Source organism: Moschus berezovskii, chromosome 24 (genome assembly GCF_049115385.1).
Source record: "Moschus berezovskii isolate FMDL1 chromosome 24, NW_MosBer_1.0, whole genome shotgun sequence".
Classification (NCBI taxonomy): Eukaryota; Metazoa; Chordata; class Mammalia; order Artiodactyla; family Moschidae; genus Moschus; species Moschus berezovskii.
Genome location: NC_142483.1, coordinates 926,419 through 941,355, shown reverse-complemented (window position 1 = coordinate 941,355; position 14,937 = coordinate 926,419). Strand labels below are relative to the sequence as shown.

The 14,937-nt window shown below is 61.0% G+C and overlaps 1 protein-coding gene across 7 annotated transcripts in view; it reads left to right on the top strand.

Moving 5' to 3' along the window:
• Positions 1 to 14,937, top strand: part of MGLL (monoglyceride lipase) — an 89,801-nt gene that overhangs the window by 69,482 nt on the left and 5,382 nt on the right. For 5 of the 7 annotated variants that reach the window (XM_055413429.2, XM_055413427.2, XM_055413424.2 and 2 more), the window contains 3 exons: positions 659 to 769; positions 5,439 to 5,516; positions 8,091 to 8,180. In XM_055413429.2, the coding sequence (XP_055269404.1) occupies positions 659 to 769; positions 5,439 to 5,516; positions 8,091 to 8,180 (279 nt within the window). The remainder of the gene's footprint in view (positions 1 to 658; positions 770 to 5,438; positions 5,517 to 8,090; positions 8,181 to 14,937) is intronic. The other 2 variants (XM_055413428.2, XM_055413425.2) reach the window with 1 other exon arrangement.

The following is a 14,937-nucleotide window of genomic DNA, read 5'->3' as shown; positions in this document are numbered from 1 at the left end:
TGTGAACTTTACATCATCTGTGGTCTTTAAATCGAGTCTCCTCAAACCGGCAGCACCCAGTTCAGGCCTGCCTGCAGGCGCCCAGGCTCGCGGGCCAGCAGAGGACTTTGAGCTGCTGGGCTCTGCACCCTGGGGGACCGTCCCCTCTCCCCCCAGCCCGGCCCTGTCCCTGCCAGCCTCTCCCCGGCCTGGCCCTCGTGAGCATCTGGATTTCAGCCCCTGGTTCAGCTCAGTCAGTAGGCACGGCCACCTGCCTTCAGCACCGCTCATGTCCACTAAGTATTTCTCTTGGAACCTGGATTCCTGGGCCCTTTAACTGAACCAGGAAAAAAAACACTGTAGCAATCTCTTATTATCCTCAGATTTTTTTTTTTTAATCTCATTTTAAGCCTGACGGACTGCATGAGTTGGGGGTCTGCCAGCTTTTGGCTTGAAATGAAATAGAAATGTGTCATCACGGCACTTAAAGCCAAGCGGGAACCTTGTTTACATCCCCTGAAACGTTCGTGCTTGGAAAACCCTAGGGAAACACGTGTACTAGGGTGATCGCGGGTCCAGTTCACCCAGCACTAGAGGGCGCCTGTTCCAAGGTAGCGGCTCTGGGCCTGGGGAACCTGAGACGGCGCCCCTGCCCACCTCACGGCCCCACTTCCCGCAGGGCGGCGCGATCTCCATCCTCACGGCTGCCGAGAGGCCGGGCCACTTCTCGGGCATGGTTCTCATCTCCCCGCTGGTCGTCGCCAATCCAGACTCGGTGACACTTTTCAAGGTAAGTGGACCTCCTGTTCTGTGAGCCCCGGCAAGCCTCCCTGGCCCTGAGCGTGTGCTCACAGCTCGCGTCCGGGGCAAAGGGTCTTCCCCCACTGTCATCACAAGGTTTGGACACAGCGAGCATTGTTGTGGCCGGAATTTGGTCATTTCTCAAGTCAGGTGTGGTTTTTCCCCCCCAGACAAACAAACAAAAAAATTGGCTTCCCGTCTGTGCATGTTTCTCAGCGAACATTCAGAGGAGGAAAGGTCTCGCAGCTGTCCACGGCTGAGCGCACTCACCTCCGACCCACGTGGCTCCTCGGGGGTGTTTTTCTGGCCGTGACGGTCCGCGTGGCGCTCCCAGCAGGTTGTAGGCTGGGCTGAGCTTTGCCCCCTGAGGAAGCAGCGGACACCATGGCCTGGGAGCAGCCAGATCATGGATGTGGGATGCTGACCCAATCTGGGCCCAGGTTTCAGAGCCTTGAGACCCAGTGAGGGTGGAAGACATGGAGCCCGTGTCTCCCTGATCACTGGTCAGTCTCTCCCTGACACGGGGGCGGACGGACAGCTGCTCCCCCCGAGCCAGTGCTCAGGACTCTCAGAGGAGCAGGAGGGGGCAGTGAGGTGGGGCCACCCCCGCAGGCACTGCACCAAGCCCCACCTCGCTGTCAGTGACGGGGCAGAGGGGCCCTGCCGCGATGCCTTAGTGGGCCCCTGAGGACCCAGCACTGGGGTGCTTCTTCCAGCCCAGGGCCACAGCCGTGATCCCGACCCTGGACGTGGAAACAGAGTCTCAGCAATTTGAATCGGGGCTGGACCGAGCCAAGGAGAAAGCAGGGCCTCTCTGAGGGCTTAAGTAGAGAACACCTCTTTACTCGATTCTCCGAAGGGGCAAGACAGCTAGCTCCTCTGAGTTTTACTCCTGTCTAAGGAAATCACCCCTGACTTGTTGAAATCGGCTCCAGTGAATTTCAGTGCCTAGCGGAGGTGGGACTGCCTGGAAGGATGGGTTCATTCACAAACTCCCAGGGGAGGCTCCAGGGGGCTTAGTCTCCTGGCCCCCTCCCCTCCTGGTTGTGATCACGTAACGTGCAGCTGGACCACCCGAGGGTCCTGGTCAGAGAAGAGAGTGAGCAGGACCGGAGTCCCGGGTGGAGCCCCCACGGCGCTCCGCGGGCTCTGTTCGTGACGTGTTTGCACAGCATGTGCCCGGCTCACGTGTGAATCTTGCCCCCAGCTCCCGCCTTCACCCAGGGATGGGGAGGTCACTGGCTGCGGTTACACTCGGGACCCCGGGGCTTGGAAAGGACCCTCTGCTCCCCAGGTCCGCCCCCCATCCTCCAGGGCTGTCCACTCCCCCGCAAGGGCGTCTCCCCAGAGGGGAAGGACGGTGTATGTTTTCTGCAGTGACGGGCCGCCCCGCCCCAAGAAAAGCCCAGGACTCTGGGGGTTTTCAGATGAAGGACACAGAGGCGGGGCATGGGGCACAGCTGGGCTGCAATGGGGAGCCCACCTGGTGCCCCCTCCAGTCTCGGACACACTGGGGGCTCCTGGGCAAGGCCTTTGTCAGGACCTCTCCCAGCCGGCGCTAACAGATGTCCTGTGGGCAGGGGAACGCGGGTCCCGGTTGTTAACCAGGATTCACGAGCGTCCCCATGGCCCCTAGGCCTGGGGGGCGTCCGCTCCCCTCTGTGAGGCCTGTCACTGCCCTGGGGCTGGGGGGTCAGGCAGTCCTGACCCACAGAGTCTGCGTCGCGTCTGCCACACGGGAGCCCGGAGTCACTCTCTGGCCTCGCCTCGCCTGAGCAGCTTCGGAAGGAAATCTCAGACTCGTGGGCTCTGGGTGATGCCTGTGGACGCAAGAGGGGTCCTGCAGCGGCAGGGGCGAGGCAGAGGGCGCGAGCCCAGCTCCCCCTGTTGGCCACGGCTGGGCAGCGGGCGTGTGCGTCTCCAAGGGCCACGCGTCCGGGCAGGGGCGTGCCGTCTGTCCTTCCTGCCACTGTGCCTGCCTCCCCACCTGGCCTTTGGGTTTCCAGTGGTTCGGTCTTCAGGACCCCAGAGGCAGGTTCCTAGAGACTCCCGTTCTGGCTGAGGTGGACGGTGGGGTAGGGGGCTTCCCTGGGCCCCAAGACTATTGGGTGCAGTGCGCAGAGCTGCGTTCTGGTCCGTGACTCCTGTTGCAGAGCGTGGCTCCTGGACAGGTCAGAGGTGTGTCCACAGCGGCCGGTTCCCCATGGGTTTCCCTAGTGACTCAAACAGTAAAGAACCCGCCTGCAATGCAGGAGACACGGCTTCAATCCCTGGGTTGGGAAGATCCCCTGGAAAGGGCACAGCTACCCACTCTGGTATTCTTGCCTGGGGAATCCCCTGGACAGAGGAGCCTGGCGGGCCACAGTCCATGGGGTCACAGAGTCAGACGCAGTGGAGCGACTGACTCTTTGCTCTGTTTTGTTGTCCCGATGGAGACATTTCACAAAGCAGCAGGAAGCACCGGGGCCTCGGAGCACAGACGGGCATGTGGAGGGTGGTAGCCCCCTGCCCCCAGCCCCAGCACAGCTGGTTCCCGCCCCACTTCCAGCCAGCTGGGGTATGTGCAGCCCGGGGACAAGACTGGGAGAACCCCATCTGCGCTCAGATCCGGGTGGAAGCAGGAGTTTGTAGACACAGCAAGCCTGGACCCCAGGACAAGTGTCAGGGTCAGCGGGACGCTCCCTGGAGACGCCGCAGCGCGGCCGCCCCGGGGACATGGGGACCCCCGCCACCCCCTTGGTGCTGCACCACGAACCCCTGGGATGACACGCGGGCGGGGCTGCAGGGTGACCCGTCCTTTCTCCGGGAAAACCTGGTGTCGCCCTGGACATCTACCCCGAGTGAGGGCTGGGTTGGTCCTCCAGGTGACCCTGTCTGCCCTTGGCTGGAGGCTGTCCCCGGGGTCCCGGGTGGAGATGCGAGAGCAGCCCTGTGCTCCCAGATGCCCCCCTGGAGGCGCCAGGGGCCGTGCACGTATGCCAGACACGCCCGGGTGACTTCCCCTCCGTCACTGCCCTGTGCGTGGTTCACGGACGGGAAATGAGGCCACGGTCTCACTGAAGGTCAGAGTGCACCCTGGCTCGGCCAGTGGGTGTGGCAGGACGTCCTTTCCCCCCCAAAACCACCAGGGATCAGCTTCCCATCTGGGTGTTGCTCTTCTGCTTTTAGTCCCCGGAGTCCGGAAGGCCCTGGAGCCAGGGCGCTGGAGGGGACATGGGAGGAGTCCCAGGAAGGGCCGGTCATCAAGCTCAGATACAGTTAGACCGGGAGCCGGGGCGTGGCTGGGTTGGGACCTGGCCCTGACAGCGGCCGCCGCGAGCACCCTAAAGCACACAGGCTCCCTGTTGTCCGCCTGGGGGTGCGCTCACCACCCCCCGTCCCCAGGAAGCCTCCGGGCTCTGTCGCAGCTGTGCCTCCCTCCCCGTGCCCAGGTCAGCCGGCTGCACCACTGTGGAAGCGAGCAGCTGTGTGATCACCTTCCTCGTGTTAAGCCTTTCAGTTGCAGAAGCTTTAAAGTGGGCTTGCAGAGCCATTAGAACCTTTGGAATCAATAAAGGCGCTTGTGCAGGTCCCTGGCACTTAAAGGGGTGGGCCTGCCGTTAACCCAGGGGCAGGCCAGGGAGACTTGCTCACTCGCTCACTCGTCGGGCGTGGCCCTGGCCTTCTTCGAGGATGAGATTGTTGGGGTTCCCCCTGCCCCCTGGAGTCCCCACTCAGCAGCACGGGGTTTGCTCGGTCTCCCCAGGCACACAGGGGGCCCCTCTGGGGGCCATTAGGGTGCTCCTTGGAGGATTCAGGTGTCAGGCCACCTCCCGGCAGCCCTTCAAGCTCCATTTCGTTGTCCGTACTTTTGTGTTGTTATTGAGTCCCTAAGCCATGTCCTACTCTTGCGACCCCATGGACTGCAGCACACCAGGCCTCCCTGTCCATCACCAACTCCCAGAGTTCATTCAAACTCATGTCCATCGAGTCGGTGACGCCATCCAACCATCTCATCCTCTGTCATCCCCTTCTCCTCCTGCCTTCAATCTTTCCCAGGATCAGGGTCTTTTCCAGTGAGTCAGTTCTTTTCATCAGGTGGCCAAAGCATTGGAGTTTCAGCTTCACCATCAGTCCTTCCAGTGAATATTCAGGGCTGATTTCCTTTAGGATTGATTGGTTGGAGCTCCTTGCAGTCCAAGGGACTCTCAAGAGTCTTCTCCAACACCACAGTTCAAAAGCATCGATTCTTCGGCGCTCAGCTTTCTTTATGGTCCAACTCTCACATCCAGATGTGATGACTAGAAAAACCACAGCTTTGACTACATGGTCCTTTGTCGGCAAAGAGATGTCTCTGGTTTCTAATATGTTGTCTAGGTTGGTCATAACTTTTCTTCCAAACAGAAACTGAGGACCACAGACTCTCTTGGTTCCGAACCAGAGGTCAGACGCAAGCCTGCCCAGCTCCGAGTCTCCACTGCCTCCTTCTCTGGGGCTGGGGTCTCAGCTCCCAGGCTGTCCTCAGGCCACGAGCGCTGAGGTGCCCTGGGGGGCTCTGCGGCTGCACGGACCTGCCTTAGCCCGCTGGCCTCATGATGAGGGTGGGGGTCTCCTCCCAGGGTCATGGCCGGGTCACTCCTTCCTGAGCGGGATCCGGGGCTCTCTCCACGCGCCCGCAGGATCCTCCAAAAAGTCTGCAAGAAGTGTTCCAGTTGACAGTAAGAACCGTTGTGTCCTGGATGCCAGCTTCTCTGTGGGTGAGCCGCTGCCGCGCCCCTCCTCCCCATGGCCGTGGGCTCTCTTGGTGGACGGCGCTGGGGCAAAGGCCGGCGGCAGGCAGCAGGGACCTGGACAAATCAATCCTCCCCACCTGGGGTCTGCGGGCTCTCTCTGCCCCCCGCCTCCCTGCTCGCCTTGGACCTCGGGGCCCCGCCTCAACCCCAGCTTCCTTGATCGCCAGCCAGCCACTCTCTCGCTTCTTCCTAATGAAAAGGCTACAGAAACGAGCCCACCCGTAAAGAGCGTGTGCTGGGCAGCAGTTCCGAGCTTCTCCCCCTCTGAGACGGCGTCTCCCCTTCTCTGGTTTTGTGGGGAGCAGGCAAAGAGGCACCCAGGTGTTTTTTTTTTAGCTACGACCTCCCTGCCATCAGAGATTCGTCTCTGTCCGATTGAGTCTTGTTAGAGACGTGGCCAGAACACATTCCGCTGGTTTAGAAGAGCTCAGGGTCTGGGTGGCATCCACCTCTCTCACCCTGGGTTCCTTGGAAAGGGCAGCGTGCGGGTCAGGTGTGGCCCTGTCCCTGGTCCTGCCCGTGGGGGTCAGAGACGATGCCCCACATGGAGCCGTGCTGCGGACTGTCACTAAGGGAGGGGCCCGATGGGGGGAGCCGTGCCCAGTGCAGCAGCCAGGTAGGAGGAGCAGGGCTTGGGCGGAGACCTCGGGGCTCCTGGGGAGACCGGGAGCTCCGGGCGGCAGAGTCCTCGCCAGGACTCAGCCGGGTGTCCCGGGAGGGAAGGTGAAGGGGCAGTTGAACTGAAAAGCCATGCTGCACGAGGCAGTGAGACATGCCCAGGGCAGCCGGCCTGGTCCCGTCACACGCGGGGGCCCAGATGTGATGGGGCCACGCGCAGAGTCAGCCCACAGTCCCTGCGTCCGGGGAGCCGTGGCGGGTCGTCAACAACAGCAGGAAGCCTCGGAGCCGCTCGGCAGACTCTGGGCCCCACGTGACGTCCCCCCATGACTCCCTGGGGCCCCTGTTGCTGGAGGGGGCGTGCCCCGAAAGCCCACCCTCCGTGGGGCGGGGCCGGTGAAGGCAGGGTGGCCGGGCTGTCCCCTCTCTGCGCCTGGAGCACTGAACCTCCGTGTTTCCGCCTCGTTCACACTCTGGCCTTTGGAGGCACAGATCTCAGCTCCTGGGCTCAGGCTCGCAAAGGAGCCCCCAGTCCAGGAGCCCACAGATCGTCCTGTCTGCTCAGAAGCAGCCAGTCCGTTCCCTCCTGGAATTCGAGCCCTCCCCGGCCTGTACTCGTCCCTGGGGCTGGCCCACCCCAGCCTGACCCCTGACCCTGCCAGATGGGTCCTGTCCAGCCCCTGACACTTCAGCGGGTGTGGGAGATTCAAGGCCTGATGTGGGTTGGATCCAGGTTGGATCATGGGTGTTCGGGGCCGGGTGGGCGAACGCCTGGCACATGGAGGCCGCTGGTCCACACGCGTGAGGATGGACCCAAGCGTGGGGTTGCGGTGAGGTCAGAGGTCGCCCCTATGGGTCCCCGGCTGTCTGGGGCCCAGCTGTGTGCGAGGTCATGAGGCTCCTGATGGCCGAGGAAGAGAGCTTTCGGGGGACAGGGGTGCTGGGGGGACAGCAAGTGAGTGCAGGCCTCTTGATCACCAGGAACAGGGGCGGCCCACCCCAGGCCTCTGTCCGCCCCATCCATCGGCTGCGGGCAGTGGCGCTGAGCCTGTGTAGTCTCTTAAAGGACAGTCAGCCCTCCCCACAGGGTATTCGTGTCAAGATCCCAAGACGGGGAGCCCCCAGGACCATGCGACACCTTGTGGTCACTGGGTGCCAAGGGGCAGACCCCCTGTCGGCCCTGTGATGGCCACACAGACCCGGGACTCACTGTCCCCTGCTTTCCGAGCGAGTCTAATCTCAGCATTTCACAGCTCACCTTCCCTGGGTGTCTGCAGAAACAGAAATGGCCTGCCCCCGCAGCCGACGCGTGAGAGCCGGTTGACATGTCTCCTGGATAAACACCAGCTCATGGTGGGGGGGGCGGCCTGGACCTCAGTCCAGATCACGTTGGGGCAGCGTGTATTAAGCACCTTCTGCGTGGCGGCGCCTTGGCACACAGTGACCCCATGGGCAGCTGAGGGACAGGCCAGTGGTGTGCAAGCCCCCGATGCACACACACGCCAGGAGCCAGGCCCGTGCCCCACCACCACCTCGCATCTGCCTGGCCTGGCGGTGGTTTCTGCCCCGAGACAGTCAGCGGTGCCTTCTGATCAGGGTGCTTCCTGCCTCAGCTCGGGTGCCTGGGTGCTTCTGCTCCCACAGAGAATTCTAGATCACCGCCCGGAGTGGTCCAGGAGGTGGCCGCAAACATCGGGAGCAGCAAGGAAGCAGATGGCCGCTGCTGTCCCTGCCCGACTGACCCCACCCAGCCCGGGAGGCCATCTGGGCGGGGCGAGCAGGGGTCCTTGGCTGCCCGGCCTGGGATCGGGCCCGGCTGACGCCCCGTCCAGGTGTCCCTCTCCTTAGTGGAACGTAGGCAGCCCGTGGGGTGGCCGGCCAGGGTCCCACGGCGCTGACCGTAGCTTCCCCTGCATCCAGGTCTTCGCTGCGAAAGTTCTCAACCTTGTCCTGCCGAACATGTCCCTGGGCCGGATCGACTCCAGTGTGCTCTCGAGGAATAAGACGGAGGTGAGTCTTTCTGAGGAACTGGGGGCAACTGGGGCTGGTGGGGGGAGCCGGCCATGGCCCAGGCCTGGGGGGAATCCGGGCGTTGGCCTCGCCGCGGCTGTCTGCTGCCGTTCCACCGAGGCTCTGCATCAGGTGGCGGGGACATGGAGGGATGTGAAGCGCCGTCTGGCTTCACGGTCTGGCGGGTGGTTCTCCGAGCTGTGCCCACGTGCGCGGAGTACCTGACCGGGTAGAGCTGTGTGTGTGCCAGCCAGGTCTCATTAGCTTGTGAGTGACCACAGCCCAGTTCAGAATGACTTCAGCGGAAAGAGGGGTTTGCTGGAGAATGTTCGGGCGGCTTCAGGCACAGCTGGATCCAGGGGCTCAGTGTGTCACCAGTGTTGCTCTGCCCCTACCTCGTGTGCCCCTGGTTTGGCCTTATTCCCAACCAGATTCCCCGAGTGGAGGTGAAGCTGGCCACCAGCAGCTTTACGTGAGCAACCAGTGGAGAGGCAGCACAGCCTTCCAACAGCAGCTCTGAAACCACGTACCTCAGACTGGGACTCGAACCCAGCCAGAACCCACAGTACCAGGTTTCAGGACCTCATGAGGCGCAGGTTCTTGATGTCTCATTGCATAAAGAATTCGGGAGAGACACAGTGACAGGCAGGAAGTGGGTCTCTCCAGACACAGGGAGAAGCAGCCTCCACAGGCAGAGTGTGGGCCATCGCAGAGGGTGAGTGTGGCCCCCAGATGTGGCGCGGTCAGAGATTATAGGCTGGGTCATTTCATCTGCGAATGAGTGGGACGGGTACTCCAGCTATTTGGGGGCAGGGGTGGGGACTTCGCCCCCTCCCTGGTCTTTTGCCAGCAGAACTGTCATAGCGCCTCCGGGTGTGTCATCCCTTTGCTGCTGAGGGTTGAGGTCTAGTCTTGTCTGCCACCTTGCTCCCATCTGATTTGAATCGGGTTGTGGTGTGTCCTTGGGCTACGTCACTCTTTCAGAAGCTGTGCCCTATCCCAGGGCTGGTTCTTACCCCTAGACAGTCGGTTGTTTGTCCCGGAAAGGGGGCGGCGTCACCCTGCCCAAGCTCGTGGCCTGAGAGCAGAGGAGGACAGTTGTCCTGTGGGGCTAGGGGAGCGTGCGGCCAGGCTGGAGGGTGCACCAGGGGTACCGGCCAGGCCAGCATCCGTGTCCACGGGCCAGGCCGGTGCTGTGTGTCCCCGGGTCAGGCCGGTGCTGTGTGTCCACGGGTCAGGCTGGTTCCTGTGTCCATGGGTCCCTGTGGAAGCCAGGGTGGTCCGTGACAGTGCGGTCAGGGCACCACACCCCCACCCCTCTGATAAAGGGCTAGCGCCCTGTCCCCTGCCTGCAAGGACGGGCCGTCGAGCTCCAGGCCAGGTGGCTGGCTCTGGCTTGTCCTCACCCACCCACAGTGGCCCGTGTTGCAGGGGCAGACAGATGCTCCCCAGGTGCCGGGGCCTGCCCGGGGTCGCCTGCCTGAGAGCTCTGTCTGGGGGGCAGGACCCCGCAGGCTCAGGGCCGGTGAACAGGTGGTGCCCTGGACAACGGGAGCATACCACCGAGTCATCTCCTGCCTCAGTGTCCCGTCTTTTGTCAGGACTTTGAGCCAGGCAGCCCTGGCTTCCTTGGGGTCTGGCATCGTGATGGAATGTGGCCTCTTGATCCTCTGAGCCACTCAGCTGGATGGGAGTCATCCCAGGCATGTAGGCAGGGATGTTCCGGCCACAGCTCCAGCTCCCCGGCCTTGAGAGCCTGCTGTTGCTAAGTCTGGTTTGTGCGGGACTCCGGAGGGAGCCAGTCCGCCCAGTCATCCACACCCCATTTGAATTAGAATTTAATTTTAAGAGCAGTCCCTCCCAAACCCCATCTTGGAGCCACATTTGACCCACCAGGGTCAAGAATATTTGAGTAAAGAAAGATGTTCATCCCAAGAGGCAGACCTGTGTGCTGTGAAGCACAGCGTTAGAGCCAGTCCTGACAGGAGAGGGGCCGACATTAGCCCCATTTCACAGATGAGGCGACTGAGGTTTGGAGGGTAAATGTCTTGCCCAAGGTTGCAAGCCAGTCGGGGCACAGCTGCGACACAGAGCCTCTGATTTCAAAGTCCATGCTTGGCGTGTCCTTTCAGCTGGGGTTTCCGAGCATGGAGCTCCTGACTTGTACTTCCTGGTCCATGCGGCCCACGTGGCGGCGGGGGTGCTGGGGACCATCGCTCCGTGTGCAGGGTCAGTGCGGGGCGAGGCCTGCGGGCAGAGCCTCCTCCACCTGCCGCAGGCAAAGGATGACTGTTTCAAATGTGCCGTTTCCAGGAAAACCACCGATTTCTGCAGCAGCCTTTTCATACTGTTCTTGGGCTTCTCGAGGCAAGAACGCTGAAGTGGTTTGCCATTCCCTTCTCCAGGGGACCACGCTTTGTCAGACCTCTCCACCGTGACCCGTCCGCCTTGGGGGCCCCACACAGCATGGCTCACAGTGTCACAGAGTCAGGCGAGGCTGTGTCCACGGGATCAGCTTGGCTGGTTTTCTGTGACTGTGGCTTTCATTCTGCCTGCCCTCTGATGGAGAAGGATAAGAGGCTTGTGCGGGCTTCCCGAGGGGAGGGACTGGCTGTGGGGGAATCTGGCTCTTGCTCTGATGGCCGGGCCCTTGCTCAGTAAATCTTTCATCCAGCTGTCTGCTGATGGGTGGGGTGCCCTCCCAGTCCTGGAGTCCACAGGCCCTGACCTCCTCCAGGAGGACGTCTGCGGATATACCGCTCCTCCAGGACTGCTGCTGCTAGTGGCCCTGACCCCGGGGCAGGCCACTGCCGACCCACGCCTCTGCCAGAGACCCCCCACAGGCAAGTCTGGCTCCATCTCTTCTGGGGATCACTGCTCCTTCCTCCTGGTTCCTGGTACACACAGAGAGAATTCCAGGAAAACATCCACTTTTGCTTCATTGACTATATTAAAGCCTTGGACTGTGTCAATCACAGTTAACTGTGGATAATTCTTCAAGAGACGGGAATACCAGACCACCTTACCCACCTCCCTAGAAATCTGTATGCAGGTCAAGAAGCAACAGTTAGAACTGGACATGGAACAACGAATTGGTTTAAAATTGAGAAAGGAGTGCATCAAGGCTGGATAGTGTTACCATGATTATTTAACTTCTGTGCAGAGTACATCATGAGAAATGCCGGGCTGGATGAAGCACAAGCTGGAATTACCAATAACCTCAGATACGCAGATGACACCACCCTTTTGGCAGAAAGTGAAGAGGAACTAAAGAGCCTCTTGATGAAAGTGAAAGAGGAATGAAAAACCTGGTTTAAAACTCAAACATTCAGAAAATGAAGACCATGGCATCTGGCTCCATCTCTTCATGGCAAACACATGGGGAAACAGTGGAAACAGTGAGGCTTCATTTTTGGGCTCCAGAATCACTGCAGATCACCACAGGCCATGAAATTAAAAGACGCTTGCTCCTTGGAAGAAAAGCTATGACCAAACTAGGCAGCATATTAAGAATCAGAGACATTGCTTTACCAAGCAAGGTGTGTGTAGTCAAAGGTATCGTTTTTCCAGTAGTCACGAATGGATGTGAGAATTGGACCATAAAGAAAGCTGAGCACCGAAGAATCAATGCTTTTAAACTGTGGTGCTGGAGAAGACTCTTGAAGAGTCCCTTGGACTGCAAGGAGACCCAGCCTAAAGGAAATCAACTGTGAATATTCATTGGAGGGATTGATGCAGAAGCTGAAACTCCAATCCTTTGGCCCCCTGATGCAGAGCCAACTCACTGGAAAAGACCCTGATGCTGGGAAAGACTGAAGGCAGAAGGGGACGACAGAGGATGAGCTGATTGGATGGCATCACTGACTCGATGGACATGAATTTGAGCGAACTCCGGGAGTGGGTGATGGACAGGGGAGCCTGGCGTGCTGTGGTCCATGGGCTCACAGAGAGTCGGACACAGCTGAGCCACTGAACAGCAGCAAGTGCAGTTGCTGTGCTGGGCAGCCTGGGCTGTGGGCGAGGGACCGTGGCCCTTTGAGAGCTCAGAGTGGAGACGTTCGGTTCTCTCACCACCTGCAAGTTCCTGGGCAAAAGAGGAGGAGAAAAAGATCATGAGCTGATTCCAAACACTCTGAGTTTGAAAGGAGCAGATTTCAGAGCTTCTGTCTCCTTTGTGAAATCACGAGCATGTCCCCAAAGGCCTCACACCACGCAGAAGCGTCTGGTGAATGCCTCGCGGGCGGGCTTCCCTTAGCGGTCCGTCGCCACGTCCCCATCCACGGTCACACAGCATCATGTGTCCACGGGGGGACTCTCCAGAAACACTGCTCAGTTTCCCTGCTGGGCAGACTTGCAGCCTGAGCTCCGGTTGGATTAAGTAGGGAGCAGAGAAGATTAGCTCCTGCCAGCGGGCGCTGGGAACTGTCCTTTCCACATTCTGCCGAGCTTTAAAAATAGCAGTGCCAAGGGGTGGGTGAGGGAAATGGGCGGAACAGACATCTCGAGGACCCAGAGTCGGCTTCTAAGGCTTGCCTTCCATGGGGATGTCTCCCCTGGAGTCCGGTGGCCCTGAGGCCAGAGGATGGCACTGACGGCCCGTCGAGCTTGCTGAAGCGGGACTTGGAGTGGCTGCAGGCTGGCACGGACGCAGGCTCCCTGGCGGGCTCCCGTCCTGGGTTCGCTGCGGCAGCCAGAACAAGCGGTGTGACAGCCCCACTTGACAGCCCGGGCCCCGCAGACGCACACAGGCCCCCAGCAGGGAAGGAGAGGCAGGGGCCCCCGGCGTGATCTCAGTACCGCCCGCTGCACTGTGTCTTGTTGCCCTGCTTCTCGCCACAGCTCCAGAACATCCATCTCCTGAAACTTCGGCCCAGAGAGGCCAAGTCCCTTCCGCAGGGACTCACAGCTGTTCTGTAAGGATTTGAACCTACGTCAGGTTTCGTGGTGAAGAATCCAGCTGCCAGTACAGCAGACGCAGGTTCGATGCCTGGGTCAGGAAGGTCCCCAGTGAAGGAGATGGCAATCCAACCCTTCTAATCTTGCCTGGGGAATCCCACTGACAGAGGAGCCTGGCAGGCTACAGTCCATTGGGTCGCTAAGAATTGGACGCAACTGGAGCAACTAAACCACTCTCGCCTCCAGGCTCGTGGCACTGAGGTCCTGGAAACGGCAGCCGCCGCTCAGCCTTTTCCGTGTTTGTCCTCACATTTCGAGCCCCACTGACATGCTGAGCATCCCACCCCCGACCACGGGTGCTCAGAATGCCGTGAGGCCCTCCCACTCGGAAAAGCCGTGGATGTTCTACATAGTCCTTTGGCCAAGGCCGCCTGCAGGGCAGGCAAGGAGGAGGGGCCGTGGGGAGCCCCTGGCGCCCACCAACCTTGACTGCTCCCGGCAGGGGCCCCCCCAGCCCCACTCTGGCTCTGCTGCCAGGAGCACCCCCAGCCCTGTGCCGAGGTGGTCTGCATTCCAGAACGTAGACCATGTTCTCTTGTCGCTACACCAGGACGCCCTCCAAGCACCTCCTGGCTGGTTGGCACGCACACTGGCTGGCCGTATGGCGAGTTCCGGGCACCCAGGGGGCTGAGGAGGGGCTGGCCCTGCTCCCCCTGACACCTGCTGGGGGCTCCGCTCCAGGTGCCCCCCCCGCCACCTAACGTTTCCGGCGTGCCTGCGTTGAGGGTCGGGCCACCACTCCTGTGGCCTTCGTGGCTTCCGCCCACGTGGCCGGGAGGCCACCCACCTGCAGCCTGGGGGGCTTGGCCACCCCAAGGCGTTGGACTCATTGCAACCAGGGCTGCAGACAGGCCCGGCCTGCCCCGCCACCCCTCCAGACCCAGCTGTCACTTCCCTGCGGGCCAGTCCTGCTCTGCAACTTGACCCCACACAGCTTATCCGCACAGACTTGTCTATTTCCCGCAGCCGGGAATCTGCCAGTGCCTTACAAATAAGCCTCGAGCCACAGGAGCCTCTCTTGGCATGGACCTCTGCGCAGAAGCGACCATGAGGGCCTGGCTCAGCCGGTGCCCCGTGTAGAGGTCTGCTCACCCTCTCCCTATCCCCGTGTTCCCCGCTCCCTGCCCCCACCCCCTGCAACTCCGGCGGGAACATCTCTGAGCCCCAGAGAGGCTGGTCCTGCAGCGGCTGCAGAACAGCCAGGGCCTCTGTGCTTCCCCGACAGCTCAGCCGGTAAAGATTCCACCTGTAATGCAGGAGACCCCAGTTCCATTCCTGGGTTGGGAAGATCCCCTGGAGAAGGGAAAGGCTACCCACTCCAGTATTCTTGGGCTTCCCTGGTGGCTTAGCTGGTAAAGAATCTGCCTACGTTGCTGGAGACCCCGGTTCCATTCCTGGATCAGGAAGATCCGCTGGAGGAGGAAAAACCTACTCACTCTGGTGTTCTGACCTGGAGAATCCCATGGACTGTGTGGTCCGTGGGGTCGCAGAGAGTGGGACACAACTGAGCAACCTTCACTTTCTGAGCAGGCAGGCAGAGCCCGTGTGCCTCTGCCCGCATCCCCTCCTGCAGGACCACAGGGCTACAGCAGCCAGGATGCCTGTGTGCATGTCAGGCTGGCCCCCCAGAGACCCGTGTTGCTGCTGTGTAGCCCCCCTTGAGGCCTGACCCTCTGATGGTCACTGGAAGAGGGTCACAGGGATGCGGTCCCCCAGGAAGGCCTCTCTGGGGTTTCGGGTGGGTGCTGGCTGCTCAGGTGCTGCGGGCCTGGCCTTGGCGGGGGAGGTCCCCATCCGCCTC